This window comes from Dasypus novemcinctus, chromosome 1 (genome assembly GCF_030445035.2).
Source record: "Dasypus novemcinctus isolate mDasNov1 chromosome 1, mDasNov1.1.hap2, whole genome shotgun sequence".
NCBI lineage: Eukaryota > Metazoa > Chordata > Mammalia > Cingulata > Dasypodidae > Dasypus > Dasypus novemcinctus.
The window spans coordinates 35335790-35357429 of NC_080673.1; the positions used below are offsets into that span (position 1 = coordinate 35335790).

Sequence of the window (21640 nt, forward strand, 5' to 3'; positions counted from 1 at the left end):
AATGGCAAAGAAGTGTGTTCTTACTGGTGAGGGTAATAACTAAACGACTATAATCATAGTGGCAAATTTTAATAAATACTAGGACTTGTAATTAGAAGACCTATGTTTTAGTCCCAGTACTGCCACTAGCCAGCTGGCTGTGCTCTCAGTGAAAGCTTTTATCTTTTGTGACCTAGTTTTCTAATTTTCCAAATAAACAGAATGGAACAGCATGCACTGCATGAACAGAGTTAGCCTAAAATACCTACCTGGATCAGATACTAGCTATTAAATTTATGACCTAGGAAAACTATTATATAGAAACACTCTCCACACCACAAGTTCTTCATAAGTAAAGGATAACTAATGCTGCTTGCTGTACATGAGGATTAAATGAGGTATCACGTGTCAAGCATCTGGTACCCACTCTCAAATAGAGAAGGTGTGCCACAAATGCTACTTCCACCCCAGCGTTAATCTTTCACATCCAAGAAGAAGGCTATATGTAATAAGGTGACTCAGATAACTTTTCACATGATTAGCTGTTTGACATGTAAAAATTAGATTAAGCAAATGATAGAAGAATGGGACCAAGAATAACATGAAATATGTGAAATTCCTTTGAACTCTTCAAAAGAAATTCCATTACAAACATATGTAACACAATTTGTAAAACACTTATGTTTTAGAAAATACTTTTGTAAACAATTTCAAATTATACTATCAGAGAAGACCTCTGAAATAAAGATTATTGTTTGCATTTTACCAATAAGAAAATTGAACTCTGGAGAGGTAAAGTTCACAATTTTTTTAAGGGATGGATTCCAGAACAGAACAGAGGTATTCTTAAAGACAATACTATTTTCACATATTAACATTTCAGAATAAATTTTTCCTCCAATTACCCTGAGAAATTCATAAAATCATATTAACGTCTTTATTTTACAAAGCAGATGACTGAGGCCCAAAGAGACTTGTCTGAGGACACAGAATGAGGTGGTAACAGAATGAAAGAAAAGCAAATTCTTCTCTTGAATTTCAAAGCTAATCCTTCTTTCTCTGTTTTAATTCAACTTATTTAAAATTAAAATTTTCATTATTATTAATTTTCTTTACCATTTAATTATGCATGTTGTTTTAGAAGTTGTTTAAAAGCATAAATATATCTGACAGTCATTCTGAATTACATTCTAGATGCCAGTATCTCTTTGCCAGATGTACAGAGGGATTAAAAAATGAAAACAAGTGCCAACCACAAACTCTATGGGGAGACAGACATGTAGACAGCCTTATTAATTGAAATATAGCATGGTAAGTTCCCTGGCAGAGGTAATAAAGAAAGGGCTCTGAGAGAACAAAAAACCATCTAACTGCCTGAAGGATTTCGTAGAGTAGATGACATTTTAGCTGAGTCTAGAAGGATAAGGAAGGAACTATTAAATTCAGGGAGGAGTTTACAGCGTATATAACAGAAGAGACTTACAAAGAGATCTGTCTATCCAAGAACACTTAGAGTTCACAATGCCACGCAGAACAGAATTGAAAAGAGAAAAGGTTGACCATAAGCAAAGAAGTAAATGACTGAATACATACTGAGGACCACAAACCTGCTGGCACTACAGCACAGCAGTCTCAAAGTGTGGTCCACTGATTCCTTAAATTCCCCAAGGATCTTTTAGAGGGGTCCACAGAATGAAAATATTTTCATAACAATACGAAGATTTATTTTCACAATGTTGACATTTTCACTGATGGCACAAAAGTATTAGTGAGTAAAACTGTTGGTGCCTTGGCACGAATCAAGATAGTGGCACTAAAATGTATTTGTAGTCATTGTATTCTTCACCAACACACACTAGTAGTAAAAGAAAAAGCATAAAAATAAAAAAACACAAAACCAGAATTCTTTAGGTATGTTCTTAAAGAAGCAGTAAAAAGAAACCACCTTACTAAGTTCTGAAACTTGAATCCATATCTTATTAACACTCTGTGTGACAAAATGGAAATGATGTGTAAAGATGTGTAAAGCACTTCAGCTGCACACCAAACCATGGTGATTGTATCAAGGAAAGACACTTGGATGACTGCTAGCTGAATTAGACTACCTGAATTACATACTTTTCATGGAATACCATTATTATATGAAAAATTGACATAAAAATTATGGCATATTAGACTTGGATATTTGGCAGAAATTTTTTCAAAAGTGAATAAAGAAAGCCTGTATCATCTTTAGGAAAAACAACTGAGAGATTTTTCAGTCAGTGATAAAATCTACCTTTGGAATGAAAATTAGAATTTTAGAAAGCTTGACATTAAAGAATATTCACTATTATCTGAAAAGGCTGTTAAAATACCCTTGCCATTTCCAATTACATGTCTGAGGTCAGACTTTCTTCACATACTTCAACCAAAACAACATACCACGACAGACTGAACACAGAAGCAGATATGAGAATCCAGGATAAGCTAAAACTCTTTAGATCCTTGAAAATGTTAAGATTGTAAATGGGTTTTGAGAACAACAGTTGGAGGACAAACCACTTCTAGCGTATGAACTAAAGTAGAGAGGACAGAAAAATGCTCTAGAGTTGAGATAAGTAATTGCAATAATAAATTAAACATGAAATAATTAGTGCCTGACAAAAACCAAAAGAGTGGCAATGAGGAGAATCTGCCAAATCCAAGAGTCATTTTTGAGCAAGAATGAACAAGATGAATACTGTTGAGATGAACAGGTGAAAGGGCATGAACGAATTTAAGATATCTGATGTTTATCATTTGTAAAACTGGATCAAGAGCTGGGAAATGCACACGGTAGAGCCAGTTTGATATGTTAGATACATTAGCCTTAAGGATTCAATAGTTCATCTGGGCAAAATGGCCAGAACTGAGTTGAAAATAAGTACATGAAACTCACAAGAATAGTTACACCTAGAGATAAAGATGTGTGAACAAGTATAGATATATGTGGGAATTATTCACGGGAAAATTGATGAGTAAGAAGGTAAAAGGACTAAGGATGAATATCTGGTAAAACCCAGTATTTCAGGAAAGATTTTAAAAAGGAATAGTCAGTGAAGGTAGTTAATAAGTTGCAGTCAGAAGGTAGGAAAAAAGAAGGAATCAGAAAAATTCTGGAGGGATTTTTTCAGGATATAAAAGGTAGTAGTCCTTTTCAAGTTATATAAGCACACGAAGTGACTAGATTTGTTTAAAAGGAATAAAACAAATGTCTTTATCAAAAGTCATTTTCAGTAAAATGATGACAAAGGGAGTCAAATTTAATAGGAGAATGATTAAATGATCTTGTTTCATTTATGTAAATTGCAGTAAAGGTAAGAAATAATGAGTTAGAACTGAGAAATTGTAGGCTATTAGTTCCAGATATATGGCAGTTAACAGCAGGAAAAAAATATAGATGCAATGGAATAGGAATATAAAAAATCTTTTTTTTTCAGATGTGAGGCCCTTAGGTATGTTTATAAGATTTTTTAAAAAGACCCAAAGAAGAGAAGAAAGAAAATTGAAAACCACACAGAAGGCCCAGTCAAGAATGAACAAACATTCTGAATAACAGAAAACATCTACATTTGTTGAATTAAACAAAAATACTATGGATGTTATAGGCAAATGAAAATAGAATGTAGAGATGATATTCAAAGAGTTGCAATAAATCCTTTGGATTATCTTTTAAGTCATTACATAGTTTCACTGAGAATTAAACATTCACATACTACATACCCATTCATTAAAAGGTTTGCATTTTCTCTTGGGTTATTTCAGTCAATAACCCAAATAATCAATTCCTACTACTGTCTTCTTACATGAAGACTAATAAAGGTCAGATGTTTCAAGTTAATCAACAATTCAATAGTGATTTTATCCATGTTTCACTGTTATACCAGAGATCTAGAAATATTATGCCAGATTTACATCATTTCTCAGAGTAGTTATTTATATGTACATAATTTTGAATAATTTCCTTTATGAGTTCTAAATATGAATTTCCATAAATTGTCTATGGTAAAGAAACTAATTTATAAAAAATTTTCTGCTAGTCTTCTGCTGTCTAGGATAGAGCAATGATATACCTATTTCAGTTAGTAGGGCAGTAGAGAATCCAGAAGACTGGTAAATATACTCTTCTTTACTACATTAGAAAAATTATTTACCTCCAAAAGAAAAAAAAAAAAGAACACATTTCTGTAAATAAAATGCCTTAGTTTGTGAACATCTGGAAGACTGAGAAAGCAGACAAATCATCTTGCACATAAATTATTTTTCTAGTATGGTAACTCTGAAGTCAGAGTCCCTCTCAATTAACGTGGCTAAAAATTAGAATTTGGGCTATTCTTCATCTTGCTTACACTTGATAAATTGAAAATCAGGGGAAAAAATCTTTGCAAACAAAATAAATAAATCCTGAATATAAAGGCAACAAAACCATCATAAAGGTATCATAAAAGATAGGTGCCATGAATAAATGATAAAAGTAGGTCATTGAGATCAAATTTTTCACTAAACAAATGAGAACAGTGAGAACCAGATAAGGTGATTTATTGGTGGTTATACATCTAACAAAAAACAGAACAGATAAAACAGTGTTCTTTCTGCTATATCACAATGCCTTGTTTATCATGAGTCAGTAGACACACAAAGTGAACTTTAAATATTTCAGAAGTGTTACCTCTAAATATGGTTCCAGTAAGCTACTGACCCATCAAAATATTAATTTATGTTTTTCTATATAACCAGTTAATCATTTGGCAAGCAAAAATGGGGTTTTTACTTATGCAAAGAATTTAGAAGTAGGCAGGATATAAAAGTATATATCCACCTCAAGTACTTACTGTTTTTTCCGAAAAGTTAACATTTTTTTCAAGGTTTGACTAGAAAATAAAAGACATCCTACCAAGATCATTAAATTTAATTAACTGTCAAAACACACTATGGACAAAAGGGATTAGGAGGGATCAAGAAGAAGGGGTTTAATATTAGCTCAGATCATAGGCTAATGAAATCTTGGGGATAAAAAGTTTGAAACTCTCTAATCTCACTTCCCACTGATGCTTGATTTCTCTCTAAATGTCCCCTGCACAAGCTATGTTGAATCACTCCTGTGACAAAGAACCTCCCAAGTAAATACATTTTCCCTATGGACAGTTCTAACCGTATACTTCAAAATTGAACTTCTCTTCTTCCGTGTTTCTTTCTTGGGTCTTCGTTCTATACTCTGAGGTCATACAGAGGAAGTCTAGTTTATCTTATATGACAACCTCTCAAATATCATCAGATGATTATTCTTCTATTCTTCAAAGGAAAGAAAACCATAGTACCCTCAATCAAACAACACATGACAATCTTTCAAATCCCACCAAATCCTGTTCATAATTCTCTGAACAAATTCCCTTATAACTCTAATTCTCATAACTATGAAAACGAGAATTCAAGACAATCTTCCAGGTATAGTATGACTACTATGAAATTAACACTTTTTTCTTTCTAAACATTGTATTTCTATCAATTTCCAAGACCTCAAATCATTAAACAGTTACAATGTGCTATTAGTTCATATTAATCTTCTCAATTGACACTTCTAATTATTGGGGAAAAAAAAAAAAGCAAAGTAACATCTGAAGTGAGGCCTGAAGGATTGAGAAAATCCAGATAGATTAGCAGGAAACTGTCATTCTAAACATCAACATGCCTAAGTACAAACAATAGCAAGGGAAGGTTAGGCACTAAGAGTAGTAGACCAGCCTTTCTAAATTGAGACTGTTTCACATAAAGCTTGGAATGTAAAATAGAACCAAATTAGAAAGACCCTTGAAAATCAGGGTAAAGGGTTTGCACTTTATCCTTTGGCAGTAAGTAGACAGTGTGGGTTCTTGAACATATGAATAGCAAGATGAAATGGAAGCAGTATGTTAAGATGGATTATAATGAGCAGAGAAAAAATAGAGGGAAAAAGTACAACAGGAAATGACTGTAACAGAGAAGTTGAGAGTGATGGTAGGAGGAGATACCGATGAATAAAACTTGAACATAATAAAAGGAGAAATAAATGCAGGGTATATTTAAGTTTCATACTTGAGTAACTGGAATAATGAGATTGCCAGTTTGAAAACCTGGGAAATTATTTGGAAAGGGAAGATCACAAATGCAACTGATTGCAAAATAATAGCATGTCATTAAAGTGGAATAGTTCAATGGGTAATAAGAAAATATACAATTAAGATTCAGTTAAAATTAGATCTAGTTAGGTTATGATAATAATAGTAGAGACAATTTTAAGTTTAGCCACTTTATAGGTTATTCATATACTTTTCCAATCATCCTTTTATTTTTGGCCAATATATTTTCTTCAACCCTCTAGGAAGAAATCAGAAGTAAACTAAACATCAATCTGCTCTATTAATAGTAAAGAACAAGTTTAGAAAGGAGATGGCTAAAATAATACATAGACACACATAATGGTTTTGATTATTTATGGTACCCCAACCCACTTACCACATCAGAATGATGGACACAATTGCTATTAAATGAGACAATACCTCTCAGAAGGCAACAAAAAATAATTTCTCATAGCCACCATCCATCAGAAAAGGGGTTTTTAATATTTAGGTCTTTGTTCCATTTTGAGTTAATGTTTGCATATGGTGTGAGGTAGGGGTACAACTTCATGCTATTGCATATGGATATACAGTCTTCCCAGTACTATTTGTTAAAGAAACTACTCTTTACCACCACTGAATGGACTTGTTACCAATGTCAAAAATATACTGGAAAAAAGGACAAATACTATATGATATCACTGGGATGAAATAATTTTTAAAAATAAGCAAATGGAGTCAGAAAGTAGAATAAGTGGTTACCAGAGGATTGAGTAGGGGATGGTGAGTTAATGATTAATTCGTACAGAGTTTCTGTTTGTGGCAGTGGAAATATTTTGGTAATGGTGAGGGTAGCACAACATTGTAAATGTAATTAAAACCACTGAATTGTATACTTTAAAATTAGTTAAAATGGAAATTTTATGTTGTATGTTACCAAATAAAAAAACCTTTTATTTTATGAACAAAATAACTAATAAAAATGTAATATTGTTTCCCATCATGCACAGAGACCCAGAATAAAACTTAAGAGTTCTATGTCATGATTTTAAAGCTATAGTGCCAACAGTTTGAAGTAAAGGTAATTTGGAAAACAGGATGAATACAAGTTAAAATGACCACATACTAATAGAAATAATAGCAATCATGTTCAAGTATCAATTAAGAGCTTGTTATTATTCTTCCCATACCTACGATGTATTTGTGGGCCAAATAAACATAATAGTCATATTTATATGTAAGCTAAATGTACTTATAAGATACATGTATTTATATGGTCTTATATGTAAACTATATTGATTATATTGTAAACTATCAATTTTGCACTTGCTCTAAGTTACTAGATGATTAAAATTCCAAAAGCTCTCTACAAAAGGCAGGTTGCCTAACTCATTATGTCCAAAAGGTTACAGCCTAGTCAAGTTCAGTATTCAAAAGTGCCATTGCATCTGCTATGAACAAAAATGGGAATGACAAGTAATGTTGTTTTGTTTCATTATTTGTTTAGATAGTTCTATTTTGTTTTGTTTTTATCATTGTTGTTCGATCAAATGTTCTGAAAATAGATTTGAGTATGTTCTGCTTTCATATGTAATATATAAATAGAAATCCATATATCTATGCTGTCTTCTTATAAATTACGTAGGCATAAATCAAATAAATTATATTTGTCATCCTTCAATCATTTCTTGAAAAGAATAGTAGCTTGACATATTTCTTCCTAATGGTTTAAGTAATAAAAAGAAAGCATTTTCTGGGTTTGAGATATGCAAAAATCGTGATTATTGTTGAAATCTCCAAAAGAAATTCTGCCACCGATGGTTTTTAAATCCTTATTTACTTACACATGTTCATTTTATATAGTAGAGCATTCCAAGAATATGCATCAAAAATGATGGCAGATCTATTATATCTGGACTCATATTTTTGTTTTAAAATTTTCTCTATATTATTCTATTTGATAATAATAATGAGGCAGTAATAAAATGCAATACATTAAAATCACAGAATCTTAAAAATCCCACATCTTGAAACAACCTCAAATATCACCACCCATCCAATGCTAATCTAAACTTTCTCTAAAATAGACAGTCAAGTAATTATCCCACATGTCCAAATACCTCCAGTTACAGTGAACTCCACAAACTCCCTTCCCAGTCATTTATATTTAGGCAAACTATATTGGAGCCAAAAATATTCCTCCCCAAAGTACCTAATCATTAGCCCTGGTTTTAACTCTTGCTGCCAACCAACAAAGTTTACTTCTCACTGACATCACAGTTTTTCAAAACTTTGAAGACAACTTTCAAATTTCTTCAACTCTTCCTAATATGACATGACTTTAATTACCTCAACAATTCTTATTTCTCTCCCCTGAAAATATTCTCACCAGCAAAGTGCAGAAACCTCTTTAGGCCTTGCTTTAAATAATTCTGGTATATAAAGTTATATAAGTAATGTAGATTAATAAGATAAAAGCACTAATTTATTTCTTAAACATCTATGTTCATTCATATCATGATAATGCGACTATTTAATATTTTTTTTCCAAATGTGCTTTTCCATCCTATACCTGTAGCAGTGACTTCTGGTCAAAAGTGCAACTCATACTTTAACTTTGTTAGATTTACCCCATCGCTTTAGCCCTTCAATACCATATTTGCATCCTACTTCTGACTTACATTTAAACTACATGTCCCAATATCACAATGTCCTCAGTTTGGGTATTTCCTCTGTATAGTCTTAGTTTAGTCACTGATAGAACATTGAACCAAAATCTCTGGAGAGGCCAAATTTCTCCAGGAAACATCATCCAGGTTGAAGATGTTCCACTAATTACCTGGTTGCTAATTCACCTAGTTTTCCTTATGTTTCCTTATGTTGACAATTTTTATATATCGTCCACAGGGATCATGAGTTATTTTCTAGTACCTTAATAAAATCCAGATAAAATGACTTGTAAGAGATAGGCAAAGTTCCTTAGATTTTTATTAATTCATTAAACAAATTTTTCTTACATATATATATATATATTTTTATATATATATATATAGTGCCAGACACTGTATTGTACTCTGGTGATTGAATCAAATAAGACACTGCCCTCAAGGAGCTTACAGTCTAGTAGGGAAAGCAGATAATTACAATCAATGATCACCATTTATTGTTATTAATGTGATATGTAATTAGGAGTCACAGAGTATGATTTATCTAAATTAGACTGTCAGTATTAGGAAAGGTTTCTCAAAGGGAAAAAACAGAGTTTGAGTTAGAGTCTGAGGTACCTATGGGACAGCCAGATTGAAATGTTGGGCATATGGGTGTGACACTTGCCGAGAGGTCTGTGCTGGACTTGCAGAGTTAGAAGTCAACAATGAATAAATGGCAGTTAGAGCCATGGAGTGAAACAAGACCACTTAGACAGGAGTTAACTAAAGAAAGAAGAAGACCGACACTTTCGATAAAGGGAAAAACACAGAGGTGTGAAAGATCAGGTGTGAATGAGATGATCTACGTGTGAGCCTACTGGGGATGGGAACTAGGATGGGAAAGATACTGCTACAAGTATCAAAGTCCAGTATAGTTCTTGTGTGCCAAGTCAAGAAATCAGAACTTTATCCAGAAAGTTACGGACCCCTAAAAGAGCTCTAAGCTCTTTAGAAGATGGATTTAAGATTTAGAAAATACACTCTGGAGTCAATGATGAAAATGAGTTGAAAGGAGGGAGACAAGAAGCAGGGAGATCAACTAAGAAAGAGTCCACAGCAGGGGGGTGTGGAGAGGGGCAGTGGTAATTAGTGTCCATAGGAATGAGAATGAAGGACACATTCCAAAGATGGAATTGACATGAACAGACATGACTTGGTGACTACTGAATTTCACAAGCTAAGGTAAAAAGAGGTGACCCCAGGTTTTTAACTCAGATGGCAAGGGAGGTGGTGATACCATTTGCTGAGAAAGAGAACACTATCAGGAGGGGAGGATTTCTGAACTCAGGTTTTATCATTTTGGGTTGAGTCTGAGCTCAGCAGGGGATAGACAGGTTGAAATGCTGGATGTATGACTGTGTTGCTCTTCAGAGAGGTATGAAGTGGACATATACACTTAGGAGTCAACAAGGAATAAACGGTATTATAGTTACAGACCCGGATTTTGGCAAGAACATTCAGACAGAATGTATAAAAAATCAGAGAAAAGACAAATAGCTAAGTCAAATCTAAATTTAAGCTGTAAAATAAAAAAGATGATTGTATCCAAGGACTTACTAAAATATTTTTCTAATCCAAGGTTTATTTCTTGTTTATTAATACATATTAAGTTTCTAGTAATTTGGGAAGTCAATTTAGTTTATCAACCTGCTCTAGTTGCTTCACTTATACATCAAAAATACAACCAATAATAGCACAAATTGATAGTTTTCTGGTATCTCAAGACAATGCAAATTTTTAAAAAAGCACGTAACGAGCCAGGAAATGTTTATGATATGATTCAAGCTCACCAAAATTTTACCCTAGAATATTAAGCAATCCAAGTCTCTTATTTTTTCCTACATTTAAAAACATTTTTCATCTTATTTATAGTCTTTGAGGAGAATATATTGCAATATCAGTAAAATTTAATGATTTCACTCATGTTTGCTATACATATACTACATATTAGCTCCCCATTGCCTTATCAATTCTTTTCAAAAAGAGGATTGAATGAACAAAAATATCACTACCCAAGAATTTCACCATTTTGAAGAGTACTATCATAGACTTCCCCTAACTTCTGGGTTCTGTGATTTCAATTATTCTTCTTAATCAAGATATATATATACTCAATGAATTTAAACAAGATGAGCAAACTGAATCATCCTCTAATGTATGCAAATATTTTACATATTCTTTCACAGCACAATATTATAGCAGAGATTTTTACTCTGTATGTCCCAAGAAATTTGATATAATAGATCCAACCACAGCCAAGGAAAACTCTAGTCCCTATCTTCTTAAGTTCATAATTCAGTGATAATCAAGCCTGAATAATTTTCAATAAAATGTTCAAAAATATATTCAAGTCAAATTCTCCAAACTATATCCTCAGTTCTTTTAAATGAGCTGGAATTTTGGCAGCAGCATTAATGTAACTACTGATATTTTGAAAAGAGTAATCTAAAGCTTACCTACTTTCCTAAAAAGATAAGTGAAATAAAATTTAACTATGTTAGAAAATTTCACAGAAAAATTTCAATTAGCTACTTATACTAAAATACTATGATGTGGGCTTACCAAGTATATGTTGGGCATTCCAACTGTGATTTGCATATTCACCAAAAAGAAAACCTTTATTGTTTCAACCTTTCATGAATTTAACCAAATTTCTGTCTTAAAAAGGGCAGATACCGTATATACAGTCAGTTTGTATATAAGGCAATTTAATAATGTAATTATGAAAAGGTATAGAATGTTTTCCAAGACTCATGTAAAATAAACTGTAGTTAAAAGGCTTGCTGTTCCTATCTTCAGAACTCTTTGATTCACAACATTTGATGGGGGCGGGGGGGGGGGGGGAGGGGGGAAGAGGACATGAGCTCTATCAGCCTCCTCATATAGAGAATCTGCCTGATCCAAGAAGGCTTGAGTCCACACACAAAATCGCCATGACTATAAGGCATGAACACCAGCTTCCAACAACATATCAACACTCATAAAATAAAAGGTTAATATTAAGAATATCTGAATCACAAAAATGTCCTTTCACTTAGGGAAGCCTAAGATGTAACAAATGTTCTGATTTCCTAAAAATGCTTATCTCACAGTTGTGGCACAGAAACTCTAACAGTATAGAGTAGTAAGAGTTGCATATTGTGATTATTCCTGAACCTGCCTCTATCAGACACTTGATATTAAAGCTGAGAATCAAAAGATACCCCTTAATATGAAGATTTATTTAATGCCAGATTTCAAGTGGCTCATGATAATTTCTCCAGACTTTTAGTCTCACATATTCATATAAATACCCAAAATATCAATTCTAATGTCCCTGCTTTACAATATATATGACCCAATATGTATCCTCATCTCTCTAACAGAACAACTTTAAGCTGCAACAATCTACATCTAAATAATGCTGATGATGGAATAATATATTATCTATCACCAACATGACATTAAGAAATCTTAATATTAAAATGACCTGTAAGAACAAATTAATTTTATTCCAGATCCACATCACATTTTGCATTACTTTAAAACACCTCACATTTTGTATTATTTATATGTATACTGTTCAATTGCTCTAAGAATTGAATATTACTTAGTGTTATTTACTAGCAATATCAACCTTTCCTAAACAAAAATAGAGTTTAAATCACAAAACTTTGTCTATTATTTGGGCTCTTTTTATGGAGCAGGGAGATGGACAGATGAATTTAGATTTTTTTTAATACAATTAATTTCAAAATTAATTACATGCTTTTTGAGAAATATTCTAACTTCCTAACATAGGTTATGTTAAACAAACATTAAAATAGAAAATTGACCTACCATGTGAATTTTTTCTGCCATGTAGCAATATAAACATAGTTTAGCTCCCTAATTTTTTAATAGATAATCATGTTTAGTGGTATATTTAAAAATCAATGTTTTAAACTTGCTCAAAACATGGAACCTCAGTATCTAATTAAAGTTTCACATTTAGGATAAGAAAAATAGTAATTTTTTCCACTTTTGTAAAAGTATAAAATTATATAAGAGCGTGGCATGAACAAAACTTTATAAAACTTCACCAGGAATTAATTATACATTCTTAAACTCTCTTCACCGGTTTTCCACCTATGAAACAATGTGTGCATATTCTAATACGAAAAGTTTTGCTGACATGTATTTTAATAAACCACCTTACTTTTATAAAAATGGAATAACTTATTTCTCCATATAAGAATATAAGACATGAAGAACGTACGATGGGCATAGATACTGCTTCTTTTTCCCCTTCCCTTTCTTTGAAGACTTCTCTTTAGAATAGGCTTCTTCAACCCACAAGGAAATTAAAACAAAAAAGACAATAGCCAATAAGAACTTCATCTTGAATACTTAAATTTCGGAGATCGATCTACAAGAAAGAACAAGCAAATGTTTACATTGATACAGCAGATAACTGTATGACTGTCCTTATAAGCAGTATGATCATCACTACCATTTGTGTATCAAATCCTGACTGTTCAAATATACATGGTTACAGTTCAACAATATTCCTAAGATCTTTTTTTGTGATTGTTTAGTTATGAAAGTTAGTTTAAAAAATGGTTCATAGAAAACAAGACCCCAATGTGGTATTGTTTTTACGCAAAATTTCTGATTCTACAGTTACATAAAATTGTAAATTTATATTGAATTGCACAGTATATGAAACACATGTTTAGAAATATAGCTACAAGGATGTTTAACCAAGCCTAAAATGGCTATCTCTGGCTGGTAATCCTTTTTCTGTCTGTATCATTTGAATTTTGTATGTACATTTTTTTTTTAAACCATGAAACTACCTTAAAGTGGAAAACTCTAAGATTAAAGTGATGACACATAAATGAAAATATTAAGATCAAGGAGTTTTACACTCTAAATTCACAGTGTTTTTATTTAAACACATTAAATTTGCAAACTACTGTTTGCCCCGAAAAGGTGCATATTAAAGTTAGATTTTTAAACTTTCCCATTTACATGATACTAACATTTATCATCAAAAAGACTACTCTAGAAATTCTAGGTAAAATTATATGAAATAAAACAGTAAGTATAGTCAAATAATCTCCTTAGCCACATTTTAATAACATTTTCCATGCTCAATTGAGAATTATTTATGCTATGAAGTCTGTTGCATAAAATAAACATAAGTGTCAACTACCATTGGAATATTTAAACCTCTTCTGTATTCGTCATTTCCCAAGCCATAAATTGTTTGTCCATTGTTTTCCGCAGTTTAAGAGAGCTGTCTTATCCCTCAATACTAACTTAATTCCAATCTGACCTTTACAAATTTGGTTTTCTTAGGTATTGTTGTAGGTCCCTTTTTGCCAGGAATTCTTTTTTCTCACTCTTAGTCTTTTACACCCCCAAGGCAAGTCCAAAGGCCCTCTTCCCTGATCCTCCTTTAAACTGAGGACCACATAGGAGACTTAACAGAATCAGCAAAAACAGCATTAGGCTCTCCTCTTCTAACTTACAGCTTTGGATGCTCTCTTCCCCATTCTACAGTGGCACCTGCTTCCAGACACCTCCATCCTCAGCAGCAGGTACTTCTCCCACATTCACATACCTCCCCAAGAAAACACAAGAGCTGTCCTAACGGTTTGAAAGGGGCGAGAGATAAATTCGTGGCTCTGTGCTGCCTTCACCCTAACCTATCAGACGCAGTGACTAGGGGATCTTAACAGATGAAGCGACACAAGGCGCCCTCCCCGCCAATCTTGCGTTCCCTAATTTGCCCCGGCCCGCTCCATCCCTCCATCCCGAACGTCTCTAGGGAAGCCACCGCACTCGCGCTGTGGCTGCAGCTGCCCCGCGCCCCGCGCCCCGCGCCCCTCTCCCGGGCACGCCGCAGTGCTCCTTGCGCTCCAAGCGCCCCAGCCTCGACCTAGTCTTTCCGTGGAGGCATTTACTCGCGGGCGCGGATCCCCTCCCCGTACTCCTTTCCGGCCACTTCCTCCTAAACGGAGCCCCCGCCACTTACCGCGAGGCGCCCCCGCCCGCAGTTGCCAGGCGAGGACGCGACGGCTCCCGGCCGCGGAGGCGGAAGCGGCTGGGGGCGCGGCGGCCGCAGAGCAGGGAGCTCGTCCCCGCCTCCCGCGCCGCCGCCGAGCTCGGCTGACGCGCCTGCTCGGGCCGCGGAGCCTGCGCCGTGGCGCGCCGCGGCCGGGGCCTCCGCAGCCACCCGGGCGGCTGGTGGGACCCGGGGTGCGCGCAGCGAGTCGGGATGACGGGACCAGGGGAGGGAAGAGGTATCCGACGGAGCCAGGAAGGACGTCACACCGCCTTCCTCCCGGTATTGGATGTGTTTCTGAGCTTTAGGCGGCAAAAGTGGGGTAGGAGGCCAAGGACACTGTTTGTACAGAAGAAGAAAAAAAAAGCGTTCCAAGAGCCGGGATGCTTAATGTCATTTTTCTTCTACCAATAAAAACCAAAAATAACAGCAGATGACCTTTGTGGATGGAAGTGCATCAAAATACAGTCTCTGTTATTTCACCATTTGTCCAGAATCCTGGCATCTCATATATCTCTGAGTCTTAATTAAAATTTTAAAAAGCCCGATCTTTCTAAGCAAGCTTAAATTGGTCAAAACGATTAAGACTGTATAGTCGTGCAGGTTATATTACTTTAGTATGTTACATAATTAACATTTGTTTAGTACTTTGCAGCGTTCTAAGCACTTTCAAAGACATTTTCTCACTTGCCCTAAAAGCAGTCCTTTGGAAATGTTTTATGTCATCATTCCCACATTATAGAAACTGAAGCTCAGGGATATTAAGAGATTTCCTTAGGGTTACAAATCTAGAAGGAAATTTACCAAAGGATCAGTAATGTGAGGAAAGGAGTGACAGAAAATGAAGCTGGAGGGCTTGGCAGAGTCCACCTCGTGAAGGCCCTCATCTGCAATGATTATTTTATAGGCTATACAAAAACAACAGTTTTAAGAAAAGGGAATTACATTGTCCAATTTGTTTTGTAAAGTGATCATTTGACATTCATTTGTAGAATCTGATCAGAGAGACAAAACAAGGAGCAAGAAGATAATTGACAAAGTTGCAAAAGTCTACACACACACACACACACACACACACACACACACACACACAACCATAGACAGAGACCTGGGAAAATGAGAGGGACCAGAGAATATAAAAGATACCAAGGAAAACAAAATCTCCAGCATTGGCAATGAGTGAATGCTGAGGAATGGAAAATGAAAAGTGACAGTTTGAGGGTGTATTACTTAGGGATCTCCACAGAAACAGAAGTGACAAGATCTATATGTATATGAATATTATGAGATTTATTATAGGAATTGGCTCACAGAACAAGGGGAATTGGCAACTCCAAATTTTGTAGGGCAGGCAGCAAGTTGGGAATTCTAATGAAGGTTTCAATGAATTCCCCAGGAGAGGCTGTCAAACTAAATTAGAGATAGAAATTGTTCTTTCTGACCGCTGGAATCATCAGTTCTTCCTTTAAGGGCTTCAACTGATTGAGATTTGTGTCTTGCTGAAGACAATCTCCTTTGTCGATTGTATTAGTAGTAAGTCATAAATGCAATCAACTGACTATTCAAATCCATGAAATACCTTCACAGTAAAAATCCGGCCAGTGCTTGCTTGGCCAAGCAACTGGACACCATAACCTAGCCAGGTGTATACATGAACTAAAACATCACAGATGGTATGAGGTATGAAGTATGAGGATGGCCAAAACTTAGAAGCAACAGGGTAGATTTGGGGCTTATATATTTTGTTTTGTTCTAATTCAGTTTGGTGGCAGGAAAAGGAATATAAATTGTGGGTAGGCAATTTCAAGCAATCACATTCTTACTGTTACCCTGAACTGCACACCCTCCTTGTCTTTCTGCTGCATTCCCTTGACACAATTCTAATTCTGGGTGAAGCCAACTGCCTGCTTTCTCTCAAACTGAGTCAATGGACATACTACCCAACTGAATAGTTTAAATGATATTTATAATTGATAGGTCCAACAATCTTATTATGTTTACTCTTGTTTTCCATGGTTATTCCATGCATTCTCCATCATTTTGAAATCTCCAAGCATCTGTTTTCCTACTCCCTTTCAAGAGATGAGCAAAAGAAGCCAACAGACCCCAATGTCCATTCAAAAAACCCATTTATGAATTTTTTCTTCCTTCTTTCATTCAGCTACAAGGAAAACATTCTCCTGTGTTTCTTCTATTTAAGATCAATTTGATCACCTCTGCTTTGAATCATATCACAACTCATATCTTTAGGGGCATGAGACATCAATCACCTCTCTTCTCCCTTTTCTTTTTCTTTTCCCATTGTACTGACTCCATCATTAAACATACCAAGGACTTTCCAACATTAAAAAATAAAATACTTTCTTCTGCCCCAGCCTCCACATGCAGCTTTCACTCTTGCTCCTTCACAACCAAACCTTTAAGTATTTATTCTGACTTTATTTCCTTACTCACCTCTTAACATACTGTGATCTGGTTTCTTCCACTTCATCAAAACTGCCCAAACAAAGAACAACCAATGATTAGGATGTTCTAAAGATATTGTTTAACTTTTCTTTATCTCTTTATACTATGTACTCTTTCTTTTTTCTTGAAAATTCCTCTTCTTTTGGCTCTCTCTACTCTGCCTTCTTTGGCTATTTCTTCTTCATTTCATTGATAGGCTCCTCTTCCTCTATCCATTCTTTAAATGCTGCTAGTTCTAAAATTTCTTTTTTAAGCCCCTGCTCTTCTCACTCCACATATCCTCTCTATTCATTTCACTTACCATTTCTATAGATACTGATAACCTCTTAGTCTCTTCTAGCCCTGATTCTCTGGGATTTCGAAAACTATATAACAACTGCTTCTTAGACAGCTCTACCTGGATATCTTGCAAGAATCTAAAATTGTAAGTATGTCATCTTCTTCAGATATTTCCAATCTTCTCATAGTCCAGAGTTTAGAATTTCTGTAGAAGCACCATTAGCTAACTAGTTTCCCAAATAATCTTGTGCTTATCACCACTTTATGCATTTTACTTCAGCCCAGTGGCCTCCCTTCTCCTCCTCAAACAAGTTAAACCTAGTTCCACGTCTGTGCTATACTTATTGTGCATTTTATCAAAATTGCTCCTTATAAAGTTCTTCTTATACAGCTGGAACTTCCTTATCCTTACCTCAAATGTTATCTCAGCATTTCCTGATCCCCTATGTAAAATTAGTACAAATGTCATTCTCTCTTCATAGTCCTGTTTGATCTCTTCATAACTTTTATCATAGTCTATAATTATCTTATTTGTTTATGTGTTTACTTGTTTGTCATGTCCATTAAAACCTCAGTTCTGTGAGGGTAGAAATTATGCCTATATTGTTCAACATTGTATTCTCTACATTTAGCACCCTTCCTGCCAAATAAAAGGGCTTCAATAAATATTTTTTAATGAATCTACTGGGCATTTTCCTAGACCTCATTGCAGAAGGCCAAGAAGGTAACACAGGAAATGCTATGAAAAGTTTGAATGGAAGAATTTCTTTCATTTGATAATTCTGGATATTGAACATACTACTAGAATATTTATTTTACAGCCTGGTCTTACTAGAGTAATTGAGCAAAATAAATTCCCTTTTGCTAAAATCAAAATAAAGAGATTGGGTTCTTTAGTTTCATTTTCAGTGTCCAAGGAGTGCCAGGAAACAAGAAGAGAGAAAAAATGAATAAAATTCAATAAATTTAACATTATTTTCATTTTTTAGAAACCATATATGTCATTATCTCCACATTGACAAGTATACAAAAATGTTTTTGAAGAAATAAGCCTCTTCATTTGCATGACTTATCACAATGATACTATTTATGACTAAATAGAGCACTGTTGACTTGACGGTTTTAGCTTTGCCATATATGAAAAAATAATTGAGTAGTTCTTCTAAGACATAGATATAGGTTTTTTTTACTTAAACTAATTCAAAGGTGAGAATCTCTTTTAAAGGACAAATGATTTTAAAAATTCAGCATTTTTCAGGTACTCATTGCAACATTTAAACAGATTTCAATATAAAAATTAATTTTAAAAAATTTATTTGAGAAGATGGAAAAAAGTTAAAAGACTCCAGAAAGATGACTTCTTATGTTAATAATGAATTTATCTTTTTAAAAGTTACCTCTGTAGTCATCACACTGTGTGTGTGTGTGTGTGTGTGAAAGAGAGAGAGAGAGAGAGAGAGACAGAGAGAGACAGAGACAGAGAGAGAGAGATTGGGGCAGTGGAGAGGAAGTCAGAGCTAAATGATATAGTTTGGAGAAAAGGAAGTGGATCATATAATCACAGTCATTTAAGGATTTTCCTTTCCAAGGGAACTCTTCAGGGAGCAGCTTCTATGCAGTGTGTTTTACAATCAAGCAAGACCATGAAGTTAGAAAGGAGAAGTTGAATGAGGAAATAGGGGTGATGACATCCCTTGTGATTAATTTCACTGAGGAACCATCCCCACCTGTTTTGTGATCAACAGAGGGAAAGCCTAATGCTCCTTAAGGAAGGGACTGCACCAGGAGAACAGAAAGCCAGGAGGAAAGGTTTCCTTCCTTCTTACTCCAAGAGGTGCTTAAAAAACTTGGAGACTTCTATACCTAATCCTTCTATCTCTAGGTCACAGTTTGCCAACCATTTTCTCCTAGCCAACTGGTGACAGAATTCATTCTCTACCTTAAACTACCATCAACCCTCTACTTCCCAAAGATTTTAACTTTCTGACCTCCAGAGACAATAAATAAGACACTCCCCAAATATGCTTAAGAAAATAAAAATTAATTCTTAAGTTGGAGAGAAGTCATTTAAATGGAGTTAGCAGGGAAAAAATTGTGGTTTTAGAGTTAAAAAGTCAGATTCTTGTGTTAAATTAAAAAGTTAATAGAGGAAGAAGTAAGAAAATAGGCAAAGCAGAAGGATAAAAATCAGAAATACAGAAAATCAAATTCAGAAACTTCACAACACACAGACACACATGCCTATTAAAAGACAAATACCAGGTTGAATTAAAAAACAATATCCAGCTATGTGTTTTTTAAAAGGAATAGAAGAAAAATTCCTATAGAAGAGCTATAAAGAGCAAGATGACTAAAGACAGTTTAGACATCTGATCTTTTTTTTTTAAGATTTATTTTATTTCTTTCTCTTCCCCTTCCCCCCCATTGTCTGCTCTCTTTTCATTTGTTGTGTGTTCTTCTGTGTCTGCTTGCATTCCCTGTGACATCAGGAATCTGTGCCTCTTTCTGTTGCATCATCTTGCTGCACCAGCTCTCTGTGAGTGTGGCATCACTCCTGGGTGGGCTGTGCTTTATTGTGCAGGGCAGCTTTCCCTGCAGGACGCACTCCTTGTGCGTGGGGCTCCCCTACACGGGGGACACCCTTGCGTAGCATGGCACTCCTTGTGCGCAGCAGCACTGAGCACGGGCCAGCTCACCACACGGGCCAGGAGGCCCTGGGTTTGAATCCTGGACCTCCTATATGGCAGGTAGACAATCTATCAGTTGAGCCACATCTGCTTCCCATGACAATTTTTAAAAATCACATAAAGTTAGATACAATGCTAAAAGCATTAAATTAGGTAAAAAGGCACAAAGCAAAGGGAAAACCATACCATGAGGAAAGAAAAAATATTGAAGAGATAAAGAAGCAAACATCAGAACCCAACTGAGATATAACAAGGATGTTAGAATTATCAGCAGGAAATTTAAAATAATTGTGATGAATATGTTAAGGTCTCTAATAGAAAAAAATAGAAAACATGCAAGGAGCAATAGGTATTTTGATCTATAGCTATAAATAGGTTGAAAGTTAAAGGGTAGAAAAAATATTTTATGCAAATAGCAATCAAAAGATTGGGGATGACTTTGTTAACATCAGAAAAAATAAAATTTAAGTCAAGACTGTTACAAGAGACAAAGAAGGACATCATATATTGATAGAAGAGTCAATTTAACAACATTTAATAATTATAAACAAATATGCACCTAACAGCATAGTGCCAAAATATATGAAGCAAACAGTGACAGAAACAATGGGAGAAATAGACAGTTTTACAATAATAGAGATTTTAATACATGACTTTCAATACTAGGTAGAACTTCTCAACAGAGCATCATTAGGAAATAGAGGACCTGAACAGCACTATAAACCAACTAGATCTAACCAACATAGAAGCCTTCAATCAGCAATACAGAATATACATCTTCTCAAGTGCACATGAATCATTCTTTAAGATAAATCATGTTTTAGAGAAGAGACCTCTAAATAACTTTTTAAGTATTGAAAATATGGAAAGTAACCTCCCTGACCACAATGGAATGATAGAAATCAACAACAGAAAGAAAACTGGAAAATTTACAAATATGTGGAAATTAAAGAGCACATTCTTAAACAACTGATGGATTAAAGAAGAGTTTACAAGGGAATTTAGAAAATGTCTAGAGTCAAGTGAAAACAAAGACACAGCACAACAAAATTTATGAGGTGCAGCAAGGGCAGTTCTCGAAGTCATATTTATACCTGTGAATGCCTATATTGAAATGAAGAAAGCTCTCAAATTAATAACCTAACTTTACATCTTGAGGAATTAGAGAAACAAGAGCAAAGTTAACCTAACTTTAGAAGAAGAAAGGAAATAATTAAGATCAGAGTGGAGATAAATACAGAATAGAAGAATAATTGAGAGAATAATCACAACAAAGAGTTGGTTCTTTGAAAAATATAAATAAAATTGACAAGCTTTAGGAAACCTGGCCAAAAAAAAAAAAAAAATGGGATTCAAGTGACTAAAATTAGAAAG

General features: G+C 34.6%; 1 protein-coding gene across 1 annotated transcript in view; it reads right to left on the reverse strand.

Annotated features, from left to right (window-relative positions):
* The window catches only part of GLRB (glycine receptor beta), a 157848-nt gene extending 142770 nt beyond the window's left edge, over positions 1 to 15078 (reverse strand). Inside the window, exons 1-2 of the mRNA XM_058278251.2 lie at positions 14805 to 15078; positions 13041 to 13190 (exon numbers count right to left, since the gene is read on the reverse strand). Of these exons, the coding sequence (XP_058134234.1) occupies positions 13041 to 13162 (122 nt within the window). The 5' untranslated portion in view covers positions 13163 to 13190; positions 14805 to 15078. The remainder of the gene's footprint in view (positions 1 to 13040; positions 13191 to 14804) is intronic.
* Between the last annotated feature and the right edge of the window lie 6562 nt (positions 15079 to 21640).